The sequence below is a fragment of the Oncorhynchus mykiss genome, chromosome 28, assembly GCF_013265735.2.
Source record: "Oncorhynchus mykiss isolate Arlee chromosome 28, USDA_OmykA_1.1, whole genome shotgun sequence".
In the NCBI taxonomy this organism is placed as follows: domain Eukaryota; kingdom Metazoa; phylum Chordata; class Actinopteri; order Salmoniformes; family Salmonidae; genus Oncorhynchus; species Oncorhynchus mykiss.
The window spans coordinates 39,311,777-39,326,776 of NC_048592.1; the positions used below are offsets into that span (position 1 = coordinate 39,311,777).

The 15,000-nt window shown below is 44.6% G+C and overlaps 1 protein-coding gene across 1 annotated transcript in view; it reads left to right on the forward strand.

The window, feature by feature from the left end:
• The window catches only part of LOC118944840 (receptor-type tyrosine-protein phosphatase mu-like), a 543,829-nt gene that overhangs the window by 522,282 nt on the left and 6,547 nt on the right, over positions 1–15,000 (forward strand). Inside the window, exons 31-33 of the mRNA XM_036966400.1 lie at positions 2,258–2,431; positions 3,771–3,902; positions 14,731–14,856. Coding sequence (XP_036822295.1) covers positions 2,258–2,431; positions 3,771–3,902; positions 14,731–14,856 — 432 coding nt within the window. The remainder of the gene's footprint in view (positions 1–2,257; positions 2,432–3,770; positions 3,903–14,730; positions 14,857–15,000) is intronic.

The following is a 15,000-nucleotide window of genomic DNA, read 5'->3' on the forward strand; positions in this document are numbered from 1 at the left end:
AACCCACTGTATCACTCTGTAACCCACTGTATTGCCTTGTAACCCACTGTAACCCACTGTAACATACTGTAGCCCACTGTATTGCCTTGTAACCCACTGTAACCCACTGTAACCCACTGTAACATAATGTAACCCACTGTAACCTACTGTAACCCACGGTATCTCCCTGTAAGACAATGTAATGCACTCTACCTACTGTAACCCACTGTAACACACTGTAACACACTGTACCTACTGTAACCCACTGTACCTACTGTAACACACTCTACCTACTGTAGCCCACTGTACCTACTGTAACACACTGTACCTACTGTAACACACTGTACCCATTGTATCGCCCTGTAACCTACTGTACCTACTGTAACACACTGTAATGCCATGTAATCCAATATAACCCACTACATCAACCTTTAACCCACTGTATCGCCTTGTAACCCACTGTATCGCCCTGTAACCTACTGTAACCCACTGTATCGCACATTAAAACACTTTAGCCCATTGTAACCCACTGTAACCCACTGTATCACTCTGTAACCCACTGTATCACTCTGTAACCCACTGTATCGCTCTGTAACCCACTGTAACCCACTGTATCACTCTGTAACCCACTGTATCACTCTGTAACCCACTGTATCGCTCTGTAACCCACCGTATCGCTCTGTAACCCACTGTAAATCAAATCAAATCAAATTTATTTATATAGCCCTTCGTACATCAGCTGATATCTCAGAGTGCTGTACAGAAACCCAGCCTAAAACCCCAAACAGCAAGCAATGCAGGTGTAGAAGCAGGTGTATCGCTCTGTAACCCACTGTAACCTACTGTATCGCTCTGTAACCCACTGTATTGCCTTGTAACCCACTGTATCGCTCTGTAACCCACTGTATCGCTCTGTAACCCACTGTATCACTCTGTAACCCACTGTATTGCCTTGTAACCCACTGTAACCCACTGTAACATACTGTAGCCCACTGTATTGCCTTGTAACCCACTGTAACCCACTGTAACCCACTGTAACATAATGTAACCCACTGTAACCTACTGTAACCCACGGTATCTCCCTGTAAGACAATGTAATGCACTCTACCTACTGTAACCCACTGTAACACACTGTAACACACTGTACCTACTGTAACCCACTGTACCTACTGTAACACACTCTACCTACTGTAGCCCACTGTACCTACTGTAACACACTGTACCTACTGTAACACACTGTACCCATTGTATCGCCCTGTAACCTACTGTACCTACTGTAACACACTGTAATGCCATGTAATCCAATATAACCCACTACATCAACCTTTAACCCACTGTATCGCCTTGTAACCCACTGTATCGCCCTGTAACCTACTGTAACCCACTGTATCGCACATTAAAACACTTTAGCCCATTGTAACCCACTGTAACCCACTGTATCACTCTGTAACCCACTGTATCACTCTGTAACCCACTGTATCGCTCTGTAACCCACTGTAACCCACTGTATTGCTCTGTAACCCACTGTATTGCCTTGTAACCCACTGTATCGCTCTGTAACCCACTGTATCGCTCTGTAACCCACTGTATCACTCTGTAACCCACTGTATTGCCTTGTAACCCACTGTATCGCTCTGTAACCCACTGTATCGCTCTGTAACCCACTGTATCACTCTGTAACCCACTGTATTGCCTTGTAACCCACTGTATCGCTCTGTAACCCACTGTATCACTCTGTAACCCCCTGTATTGCCTTGTAACCCACTGTAACCCACTGTAACCCACTGTAACATAATGGAACCCACTGTATTGCCTTGTAACCCACTGTATCGCTCTGTAACCCACTGTATCACTCTATAACACACTGTATCACCCTGTAACCCACTGTAACCTCTACTGTCTCTCTCTCCAGACTTTGAACATGGTGACTCCTACGTTGCGGGTGGAGGACTGTAGTATCGCCCTGCTCCCCATATTGCCTTGTAACCCACTGTATCGCTCTGTAACCCACTGTATCGCTCTGTAACCCACTGTATCACTCTGTAACCCACTGTATTGCCTTGTAACCCACTGTATCGCTCTGTAACCCACTGTATCACTCTGTAACCCCCTGTATTGCCTTGTAACCCACTGTAACCCACTGTAACCCACTGTAACATAATGGAACCCACTGTATTGCCTTGTAACCCACTGTATCGCTCTGTAACCCACTGTATCACTCTATAACCCACTGTATCACCCTGTAACCCACTGTAACCTCTACTGTCTCTCTCTCCAGACTTTGAACATGGTGACTCCTACGTTGCGGGTGGAGGACTGTAGTATCGCCCTGCTCCCCAGGAACCACGAGAAGAACCGCTGTATGGATGTTCTTCCTCCTGACCGCTGTCTGCCCTTCCTCATCACCATCGACGGAGAGAGCTCCAACTACATCAACGCTGCTCTTATGGACGTATGTCACACACACACACACACACACACACACTGCATACACACACTGCATACACACACACACACACACACACACACACACACACATACACACACACACACACACACTGCAATGCTGCACTCATGGACGTAAGGACTGAACTCTCAGTAGTCTGTTCTCAGATCTGTTTGTGCTGTGTTGCCATGACCACAGGAATTATCAAGACAACATAAAATCAGATCTGGGTCCAGGCTATCCTCTCAATATCTAGAAAAGGAGAAAAACCTGTAGTCAATGGAAATAGTCGTTAGGAGTTTAATTAAAATCTCCCCCTCCCTCCCCCTCCCTCTCCCTACCTCCCCCTACCTCTCCATACCTCTTTCTCTCTCTCTCCCCCTACCTCTCCATACCTCTTTCTCTCTCTCGTTCTCTCCCCCTCCCTCCCCCTCCCTCTCCCTACCTCCCCCTACCTCTTTCTCTCTCTCTCTCTCCCCCTCCCTCCCCCTACCTCTTTCTCTCTCTCTCCCCCTCCCTCCCCCTCCCTCTCTCCCCCTCCCTCCCCCTACCTCTTTCTCTCTCTCTCCCTCTCCCTCCCCCTCCCTCCCCCTACCTCTTTCTCTCTCTCTCCCCCTCCCTCCCCCTCCCTCTCTCTTTCTCTCTCCCCCTCCCTCCCCTCCCTCTCTCTTTCTCTCTCCCCCTCCCTCCCTCCCCCTCCCTCTCTCTCTCTCTCTCTCTCTCTCCCCCTCCCTCCCCATACCTCTTTCTCTCTCCCCCTCCCTCTTCCTCTCTCTCTCCCCCTCCCTCCCCCTCCCTCTTCCTCTCTCTCTCCCCCTCCCTCCCCCTCCCTCCCCATACCTCTTCCTCTCTCTCTCTCTCCCCCTCCCTCCCCATACCTCTTTCTCTCTCTCGTTCTCTCCCCCTCCCTCCCCCTACCTCTTTCTCTCTCTCTCCCCCTCCCCATACCTCTTTCTCTCTCTCTCCCCCTCCCTCCCCATACCTCTTTCTCTCTCTCGTTCTCTTCCCCTCCCTCCCCCTACCTCTTTCTCTCTCTCCCCCTCCCTCCCCTACCTCTTTCTCTCGCTCTCCCTCTCTCCCCCTCCCTCTCCCTCTTTCTCTCGATCTCCCTCTCTCTCTCCCCCTCCCTCCCCTACCTCTTTCTCTCGCTCTCCCTCTCTCCCCCTCCCTCTCCCTCTTTCTCTCGATCTCCCTCTCTCTCTCCCCCTCCCTCTCCCTCTCCCTCTCCCTCTTCCTCCCTCTCTCCCTCCCTCTCCCTCCCTCCCTGCCTCTCTCCCGCTCCCTCCCCCTCCCCCTCCCTCCCTACCCCTCCCCCCCCCGGCCTCTCTCTCCCTCCCTCATGTAGAGTTATAAGCAGCCGTCAGCGTTCATCGTGACCCAGCATCCTCTACCCAACACAGTGAAGGATTTCTGGAGGCTGGTGTTGGACTACCACTGCACCTCCATAGTGATGCTCAATGACGTCGACCCAGCACAGGTACACACACACAGACACACACACAGACACACACAAACACACACACACACACACAGACACAAACACACACACACACACACACACACACACACACACACACACACACACCACACACACACACACACACGGACACACACACACTAACACACACAGACACACACACACACAGACACACACACACACCACACACACACACTAACACACACAGACACACACAAATGCATTTGCCCATATGTACACATACACACAATTCTATGGGAGTTAGTATATTGTCTGAAATGGACTGTGAAATAGACAGCATCTGAAGTAGTTTTTTTTCCGTGAATAGGACCTTGTATGTAAGACTCCAGCTAAGAGAAAAATTAAAGAATAGCTTTGTGTGTCTACAAAAGGCCTAGAACACACACAAGGACTCATAACTTCCGACACACACACACCCCACAAGGACAGAGACATTCAGTCTCTTGTTGCGTGCCTCAAGCGACCCACCTCGACAACATCCGGTGAAATTGCAGAGCGCCAAATTCAAATTACAGAAATCGTAATATTAAAACTTTCATGATTGAAAAGATAAACTTCTTGTTAATCCAGCCGCGTTGTCAGATTTCAAAAAGGCTTTACGGCGAAAGCACACCATGCGATTATCTGAGGACAGCGCCCCGCATGAAAAACATTATCCAGCCAAGCAGATGCCACGAAAGTCAGAAATAGAGATAAACTAAATCCCTTACCTTTGAAGCTCTTCATCTGGTTGCAATCCCAGGGGTCCCAGCTACATAACAAATGGTCCTTTTGTTCGATAAAGTCCTTCTTTATATCCCATAAAAGTATGTTTTGTTTGGCGCGCTTCATTCATTAATCCACCGGTTTCACCTCGTTCAAAATGCACACACAATGAATCCCATATGTTACCCATAAACTTGGTCCAAACATGTCAAACAACGTTCCTAATCAATCCTCAGGTACCCTAATGTGTAAATAAATCATACATTTTAAGATGAAAATAGTATAGTCAATACAGGAGATGAATAACCCTCACCGGAGCTCGGCACAATCATTTTCTAGCCAAACAGATGCATCACGAAAGTCAGAAATAGCTATAAAATAAATATCTTACCTTTGAAGATCTTCATCTTTTTGCAATCCCAAATGTCCCAGTTACACGATGAATGGTCGTGTTGTTTGATAAAGTCCTTCTTTATATCCCAAAATGTCAGTTTATTTGGCGCGTTTGATTCAGAAATGCACTTGTTCCAGCTCGCCCAACATGCCTATAAAGGAATATAGGAAGTAACCTGTAAACTTGGTCCAAACATTTCAAACAACGTTTTGTAATCCAACCTCAGGTACCCTAAAATGTAAATAATCGATCAAATTTAAGACGGAATAAACTGTTTCTAATACCGGATAAAAACAACGATATTTCTTAACAAAAAAAAAAAAACATTGAACAATTTCTGAAGACTGTTGACATCTTGTGGAAGCCATAGCAACTGCAATCTGGGTCCTAAAAATGTGTGTTTCAAATTACCTCAATTTATTTTCCCCTGGATGCATATTCTAGCTTCTGGGCCTGAGTAACAGGCAGTTTACTTTGGGCTCCTCAGTCATCCAAACTTCTGAATACTGCCCCCTATCCCTAAAAAGTTTTATTAGAGAAAGATATCAGGCACCAGAAATGTGGAGTGAGGTAGGACATGGCAAGAGAAGGAGCACGTGTAGAATACATTAGAGCTACTGTAGATAGAATAGACAGATACAGTGCCATGAAAAAGTATTCTTGGCGTTTTTCCTATTTTGTTGTTTTACAAACTGTAAATTACATTTATTTTTATATGGATTTCATGTAATGGACATACACAAAATAGTCCGAATTGGTGAAGTGAAATGAAGAAAAAATAACTTGTTTCAAAAAATTCAAAAACATAAAAAACGGAAAAGTGGTGTGTGTATATTCACACTGTCCTAGGACTCCCCTGGGTCTGTCCTGGGTCTGTCCTGGGTCTGTTCTGGGTCTGTCCTGGGGTTCCTCTGGGTCTGTCCTAGGTCTGTCCTGGGTTTGGCCTGGGTTTCTCTTTATAATGTCATCCCCCTTGGCGCTTTTCCTATTTTGTTGCATTAACAACCTGTAATTTAAATAGATTTTTATTTGGATTTCATGTAATGGACACACACAAAATTGTCCAAATTGGTGAAATGAAATATATATATATATATGTCTTCACCCTCTTTGCTATGAAGCCCCTAAATAAGATCTGGTGCAACCAATTACCTTCAGAAGTCACATAATTAGTTAAATAAAGTCCACCTGTGTGCAATCTAAGTGTCACATGATCTCAGTATATATGCACCTGTTCTGAAAGGTCCCAGAGTCTGCCTCACCACTAAGCAAGGGGCACCACCAAGCAAGCAGCACCATGAAGACCAAGGTGCTCTCCAAACAGGTCCTGGGTTGGATTATAAAAAAATATCCGAAACTTTGAACATTCCACGGAGCACCATTACATCCGTTATTAAAAGAAAATGGCACCACAACAAACCTGCCAAGAGAGGGCTGCCCATCAAAACTCACAGACCAGGCAAGGAGGGCATTAATCAGAGGCAACAAAAAGACCAAAGATAACCCTGAAAGTGCTGCAAAGCTCCACAGAGGAGATTGGAGTATCTGTCCATAGGACCACTTTAAGTCGTGCACTCCACAGAGCTGGGCTTTACGAAAGAGTGGCCAGAAAAAGCTGTTGCTTAAAGAAAGAAATAAGCAAACACGTTTGGTGTTCGCCAAATGGCTTGTGGGAGACTCCCCAAACATATGGAAGAAGGTACTCTGGTCAGATGAGCATATTGGACATCAAGGAAAATGTTATGTCTGGTGCAAACACAACACCTCTCATCACCCTGAGAACACCATCCCCACAGTGAAGCAGGGTGATGGCAGCATCCTGCTGTGGGGACGTTTTTCATCAGCAGGGACTGGGAAACTGGTCAGAATTGAAGGAATGATGGATGAATGTTTGTCTTCCAGAGATTTGAGACTAGGACTGAGGTTCACCTTCCAGCTGGACAGTGACCCTAAGCATACTGCTAAAGCAACACTTGAGTGGTTCAAAGGAAACATGTAAATGTCTTCGAATGGCCTAGTCAAAGCCCAGACCTCAATCCAATTGAGAATCTGTGGTATGACTTAAAGATTGCTGTACACAAGTGGAACCCATCCAACTTGAAGGAGTTGGAGCAGTTTTGCCTTGAAGAATGGGCAAAAATCCCAGTGGCTAGATGTGCCAAGCTTATAGAGACATACTCGAAGAGATTTGCAGCTATAATTGCTGCAAAAGATGGCTCTACAAACTATTGACTTTGGGAGGGGTGAATATTTATGCACGCTCAAGTTTTCAGTTTTTTGTTTGTTTCACAAGAAAAAATATTTTGCATCTTCAAAGTGGTAGGCATGTTGTGTAAATCAAATGATACAAATCCCCCCAAATATCTATTTTAATTCCAGGTTGTAAGGCAACAAATTCGGAAAAATGCCAAAGGGGGTGAATACTTTCGCAAGCCACTGTAGATAGATAGATAGATAGATAGATAGATAGATAGATAGATAGATAGATAGATAGATAGATAGATAGATAGATAGATAGATAGATAGATAGATAGATAGGATATATAGATAGGAAATATATGATAGATTAGATAGATGAGATAGGTTAGGATAGCTTTGGTATATAGGATAGGATAGGATACAGTGCATTCAGAAAGTATTCAGACCCCCAGCCCTGCTCCAGAGCACTCATGACCTCAGACCGGTGCAAAGGTTCACCTTCCAACTGGACAATGACCCTAAGCACACAGCCTGGAATCAGGACATTCAGAGCGCTCTGGAGCAGGTTTTCATCAAAGATCTCTCTGAACTTTGCTCCGTTCATCTTTCCTTCGATCCTGAGAAGTCTCCCAGTCCCTGCTGCTGAAAAACATCCCCACAACATGATGCTGCCACCACTATGCTTCACCGTAGTGATGGTGCCAGGTTTCCTCCAGACGTGATGCTTGGCATTCATGCCAAAAAGTTAAATGTTGGTTTCCAGGTGGGCTGTCATGTGTCCTTTACTGAGGAGTGGCTTCCGTATGGCCACTCTACCATAAAGGCCTGATTGGTGGAGTGCTGAAAAGATGGTTGTCCTTCTAGAAGGTTCTCCCATCTCCACAGAGGAACTCTGGAGCTCAGTCAGAGTGACCATCAAATTCTTGGTCACCTCCCTGACCAAGGCCCTGTCATTACGGGTATTGGGTGTAGATTGATGCGGGTGGAAAAAACGATTCATTCCATTTTAAAATAATTGCGTAACAAAATGTGGAAAATGAGGTCTGAGTACTTTCCGAATGCACTATAGATAGGATATATAAGACAGGACAGGATAGGATATATAGTATAGCACAGGATAGGATATATAGATAGGATAGATATGATGGACAGATAGTTTAGTAAATGATAGATAGGATAGGATATATATGATATATATGATAGATGGGATAGATTAGATAGGATAGATATGATAGGATATAGGATAGATAGGATTGGATAGGCAGAGGAGATAGGATAGGATAGATATGATAGATGGGATAGATTAGATTGGATAGATATGATAGGATATAGGATAGATAGGATTGGATAGGCAGAGGAGATAGGATAGGATAGATGGTCAATAATGATAAAGAATTCAAAAAGAGTTATAGATGGACAACCTCAGCATCAGTCAGAAAGATGGGACATGGTTATAGATGGGACAGGGTTATAGATGGGACAGGGTTATAGATGGGACAGGGTTATAGATGGGACAGGGTTATAGATGGGACAGGACAGGGTTATAGATGGGACAGGGTTATAGATATGACAGGACAGGGTTATAGATGGGACAGGGTTATAGATGGGACAGGGTTATGGATGGGACAGGGTTAAGATGGGACAGGGTTATAGATGGGACAGGGTAATAGATGGGACAGGGTTATAGATGGGACAGGGTTATAGATGGGACAGGGTTATAGATGGGACAGGTATATAGATGGGACAGGGTTATAGACAGGACATGGTTATAGATGGGACAGGGTTATAGATGGGACAGGGTTATAGATGGGACAGGGTTATAGAGAGGACAGGGTTATAGATGGGACAGGGTTATAGATGGGACAGGGTTATAGATGGGACAGGGTTATAGATGGGACATGGTTATAGATGGGACATGGTTATAGATGGGACAGGGTTATAGATGGGACAGGGTTATAGATGGGACAGGGTTATAGATGGGACAGGGTTATAGATGGGACAGGGTTATAGATGGGACATGGTTATAGATGGGACAGGGTTATAGATAGGACAGGGTCATAGACAGGACATGGTTATAGATGGGACAGGGTTATAGATGGGACAGGGTTATAGATGGGACAGGGTTATAGATGGGACAGGGTTATAGATGGGACAGGGTTATAGATGGGACATGGTTATAGATGGGACAGGGTTATAGATGGGACAGGGTTATAGATGGGACAGGACAGGGTTAAAGATGGGACATGGTTATAGATGGGACATGGTTATAGATGGGACAGGGTTATAGATGGGACAGGGTTATAGATGGGACAGGGTTATAGATGGGACATGGTTATAGATGGGACAGGGTTATAGATAGGACAGGGTCATAGACAGGACATTACAGGGTTATAGATGGGACAGGGTTATAGATTGGACAGGGTTATAGATGGGACATGGTTATAGATGGGACAGGGTTATAGATGGGACAGGGTTATAGATGGGACATGGTTATAGATGGGACAGGGTTATAGATAGGACAGGGTCATAGACAGGACATTACAGGGTTATAGATAGGACAGGGTTATAGATGGACAACCTCAGCATCAGTCAGAAAGATGGGACATGGTTATAGATGGGACAGGGTTATAGATGGGACAGGGTCATAGACAGGACAGGACAGGGTTATAGATAGGACAGGCTTATAGATGGGACATGGTTATAGATGGGACAGGGTTCCACTTCATGATTGTGTCCCACTTGTTGTTGATTCTTCACAAAAAATACAGTTTTATATCTTTATTTTTGAAGCCTGAAATGTGGCAAAAGGTCGCAAAGTTCAAGGGGGCCGAATACTTTCGCAAGGCACTGTATATAGATTGGACAGGGTTATAGATGGGACATGGTTATAGATGGGACATGGTTATAGATAGGACAGGGTTATAGATGGGACAGGACAGGGTTATAGATAGGACATGGTTATAGATAGGACAGGGTTATAGATGGGACAGGACAGGGTTATAGATGGGACAGGGTTATAGATGGGACAGGGTTATAGATGGGACAGGGTTATAGATGGGACAGGTATATAGACGGGACAGGGTTATAGATGGGACAGGGTTATAGATGGGACAGGGTTATAGATGGGAGAGGGTTATAGATGGGACAGGGTTATAGATGGGACAGGACATGGTTATAGACGGGACAGGGTTATAGATGGGACAGGACAGGGTTATAGATGGGACAGGGTTATAGATGGGACAGGGTTATAGATGGGACATGGTTATAGATAGGACATGGTCATAGACAGGACAGGACAGGGTTATAGATGGGACATGGTTATAGATGGGACATGGTTATAGTTGGGACAGGACAGGGTTATAGATAGGACATGGTTATAGATGGGACAGGGTTATAGATGGGACAGGGTTATAGATGGGACATGGTTATAGATGGGACATGGTTATAGATGGGACAGGGTTATAGATGGGACATGGTTATAGATGGGACAGGGTTATAGATGGGACAGGGTTATAGATGGGACAGGGTTATAGATGGGACAGGGTTATAGATGGGACAGGGTTATAGATGGGACAGGGTTATAGTTGGGACAGGACAGGGTTATAGATGGGACATGGTTATAGATGGGACAGGGTTATAGATGGGACAGGGTTATAGATGGGACATGGTTATAGATGGGACAGGGTTATAGATGGGACAGGGTTATAGATGGGACAGGGTTATAGATGGGACAGGACAGGGTTATAGATGGGACAGGACATGGTTATAGATGGGACAGGGTTATAGATGGGACAGGGTTATAGATGGGACAGGGTCATAGACAGGACAGGACAGAGTTATAGATTGGACAGGGTTATAGATGGGACAGGGTTATAGATGGGACAGGGTTATAGATGGGACAGGGTCATAGATGGGACAGGGTTATAGATGGGACAGGGTTATAGCTGGGACAGGACAGGGTTATAGATGGGACAGGGTTATAGACAGGAGAGGACAGAGTTATAGATTGGACAGGGTTATAGATGGGACACGGTTATAGATGGGACAGGGTTATAGATTGGACAGGGTTATAGATGGGACTGGACAGGGTTATAGATGGGACAGGACAGGGTTATAGATGGGACAGGGTTATAGATGGGACAGGGTTATAGATTGGACAGGGTTATAGATGGGACAGGACAGGGTCATAGATGGGACAGGGTTATAGATAGGACAGGGTTATAGATGGGACAGGGTTATAGATGGGACAGAGTTATAGATGTCGGTTGGGCGATCTATCTTTGGATGTTCTCTCCGGGAGCTCCAGGCTCCAGGCCCTGTCATCACACCCAAAGATCAAAAGCCTCTTCCTGGGCTGCTCTCGCCGCTTTCTCCCCTCTCTCCCTGTGTGACTGACTGACTAGCTGACTGGCTGACACACAGACACACACGCTGGCAGGGCCTTTCATTCAATATTCTCACTGTAGCTCAGGTGGAGCGATGGGGAGGGGGGGGGGGGGGGGGGACTGAGGGAGGGAGGGGGGAGGGGGGAGAGAGATTAGAGAGTAACTTTTTCTCCATCAGCATCTTTGTTTTTCAGCGGTTGAATTTGTCAAATTCTGATTGGCTCTCAGAGGAGGCAGAGATAGGAGGTTTCTGATTGGCTCTCAGAGGAGGCAGAGATAGGAGGTTTTCTTCCACCTGTATTTCTGCAATCTCTTTGTGTGTGTGTGTGTGTGTGTGTGTGTGTGTGTGTGTGTGTGTGTGTGCATCACACCATTTCTCTTAGTAAACTATTCTGCTGTGTGTGCATGTTGTCTATGTGATATACCGTACAGTATACAGGGTCATGTTGTCTATGTGATAAACCGTACAGTATACAGGGTCATGTTGTCTATGTAATACACCGTACAGTATACAGGGTCATGTTGTCTATGTGATATACCGTACAGTATACAGGGTCATGTTGTCTAAGTAATATACCGTACAGTATACAGGGTCATGTTGTCTATGTGATAAACCGTACAGTATACAGGGTCATGTTGTCTAAGTAATATACCGTACAGTATACAGGGTCATGTTGTCTATGTGATAAACCGTACAGTATACAGGGTCATGTTGTCTATGTGATATACCGTACAGTATACAGGGTCATGTTGTCTATGTAATACACCGTACAGTATACAGGGTCATGTTGTCTAAGTAATATACCGTACAGTATACAGGGTCATGTTGTCTATGTGATATACCGTACAGTATACAGGGTCATGTTGTCTATGTAATACACCGTACAGTATACAGGGTCATGTTGTCTAAGTAATACACCGTACAGTATACAGGGTCATGTTGTCTAAGTAATACACCGTACAGTATACAGGGTCATGTTGTCTAAGTAATATACCGTACAGTATACAGGGTCATGTTGTCTAAGTAATACACCGTACAGTATACAGGGTCATGTTGTCTAAGTAATACACCGTACAGTATACAGGGTCATGTTGTCTAAGTAATATACCGTACAGTATACAGGGTCATGTTGTCTAAGTAATACACCGTACAGTATACAGGGTCATGTTGTCTAAGTAATACACTGTACAGTATACAGGGTCATGTTGTCTAAGTAATATACCGTACAGTATACAGGGTCATGTTGTCTATGTAATACACCGTACAGTATACAGGGTCATGTTGTCTAAGTAATATACCGTACAGTATACAGGGTCATGTTGTCTAAGTAATACACCGTACAGTATACAGGGTCATGTTGTCTAAGTAATACACCGTACAGTATACAGGGTCATGTTGTCTAAGTAATATACCGTACAGTATACAGGGTCATGTTGTCTATGTGATAAACCGTACAGTATACAGGGTCATGTTGTCTATGTGATATACCGTACAGTATACAGGGTCATGTTGTCTATGTAATACACCGTACAGTATACAGGGTCATGTTGTCTAAGTAATATACCGTACAGTATACAGGGTCATGTTGTCTATGTGATAAACCGTACAGTATACAGGGTCATGTTGTCTATGTGATATACCGTACAGTATACAGGGTCATGTTGTCTATGTAATACACCGTACAGTATACAGGGTCATGTTGTCTAAGTAATACACCGTACAGTATACAGGGTCATGTTGTCTAAGTAATATACCGTACAGTATACAGGGTCATGTTGTCTAAGTAATACACCGTACAGTATACAGGGTCATGTTGTCTAAGTAATACACCGTACAGTATACAGGGTCATGTTGTCTAAGTAATATACCGTACAGTATACAGGGTCATGTTGTCTAAGTAATACACCGTACAGTATACAGGGTCATGTTGTCTAAGTAATACACCGTACAGTATACAGGGTCATGTTGTCTAAGTAATATACCGTACAGTATACAGGGTCATGTTGTCTAAGTAATACACCGTACAGTATACAGGGTCATGTTGTCTAAGTAATACACTGTACAGTATACAGGGTCATGTTGTCTAAGTAATATACCGTACAGTATACAGGGTCATGTTGTCTATGTAATACACCGTACAGTATACAGGGTCATGTTGTCTAAGTAATACACCGTACAGTATACAGGGTCATGTTGTCTAAGTAATACACCATACAGTATACAGGGTCATGTTGTCTAAGTAATACACCGTACAGTATACAGGGTCATGTTGTCTTGTTTCTACCTCAGCAGTCTCTCCAGAGGTAAGTGTACATGGGGTATTTCCAGCTCCTACTGTATGAGCCTTTCTCGTGGGTTCACTACTCTTAACAGTTGAAAACTAAACTGTCAAAGCAACGAATTGATCATCCACATTCTGTATCACATTCAGAGCGCTTCCATTCTCTTCCAGAACATCTTTTGATCATGTATTCTCTTACAAATAAAGCAACTCTGGTTTTCCTGGAGGTTTGAATAGAACGAAAGATGGATTTTTTAGTTTTTTTTTGTTTTTGTTGAGAAGACTCATACCTGGGACATGAAAGGGTGACAGGAGAGAAATAAAATATAGAATGAACATGCAGAAGGGGAGAATGAAAGATATTAGCAGACCAAGGTTTCTGTTTTTATATAACACTACACAAAGCATCAATCGATAAAAAGGCTACTACCTTGGGTTGCTTAAGTTGGGCTTTATCGGTTCAATTCCAGATGGTTTAAAACGACGGTCTCAGCGTTGTCTGCTTTACGCTTCAGTTTTCCTTTTGACGTTCCACGTGAGCGAGAGTTTTTACCTGACCCTCCCCGGGAACTATTTTTTTTTTTTATTAATTTTTTCAAAATGTCAGAGAGAAGAAGACAGCCTCTCCTGTGCTGTTGCCCAGCTTACGTTGTTCCAAGATCTGGGAAATGCCACTCATTCTTAAGAGATATTTGTCAAACGTTTTGGTTCCTGTTCCACCTCAAAGTTGTTGTTTTTCTCTCCCTGTCCTTTGTGTGTGTGTGTGTGCGTGCGTGTGTGTGCGTGTGTGTGCGTGTGTGTGCGTGTGTGCGTGTGTGCGTGTGTGCGTGTGTGTGTGTTAGCTATGTCCTCAGTACTGGCCAGAGAACGGGGTGCATCGCCAGGGGCCAATCCAGGTGGAGTTTGTATCAGCTGACCTGGAGGAAGACATAATCAGTAGAATATTCAGGATCTACAACGCAGCACGAGTACGCACACACACCATGGGTCTATGGGACAACTAACTACTGATTACCTTACCTGACACACCTGAGCCTAACTACCTCACCTGACCCTAACTACCTTATCTGACACACCTGACCCTAACTACCTTACCTGACACACCTGACGCT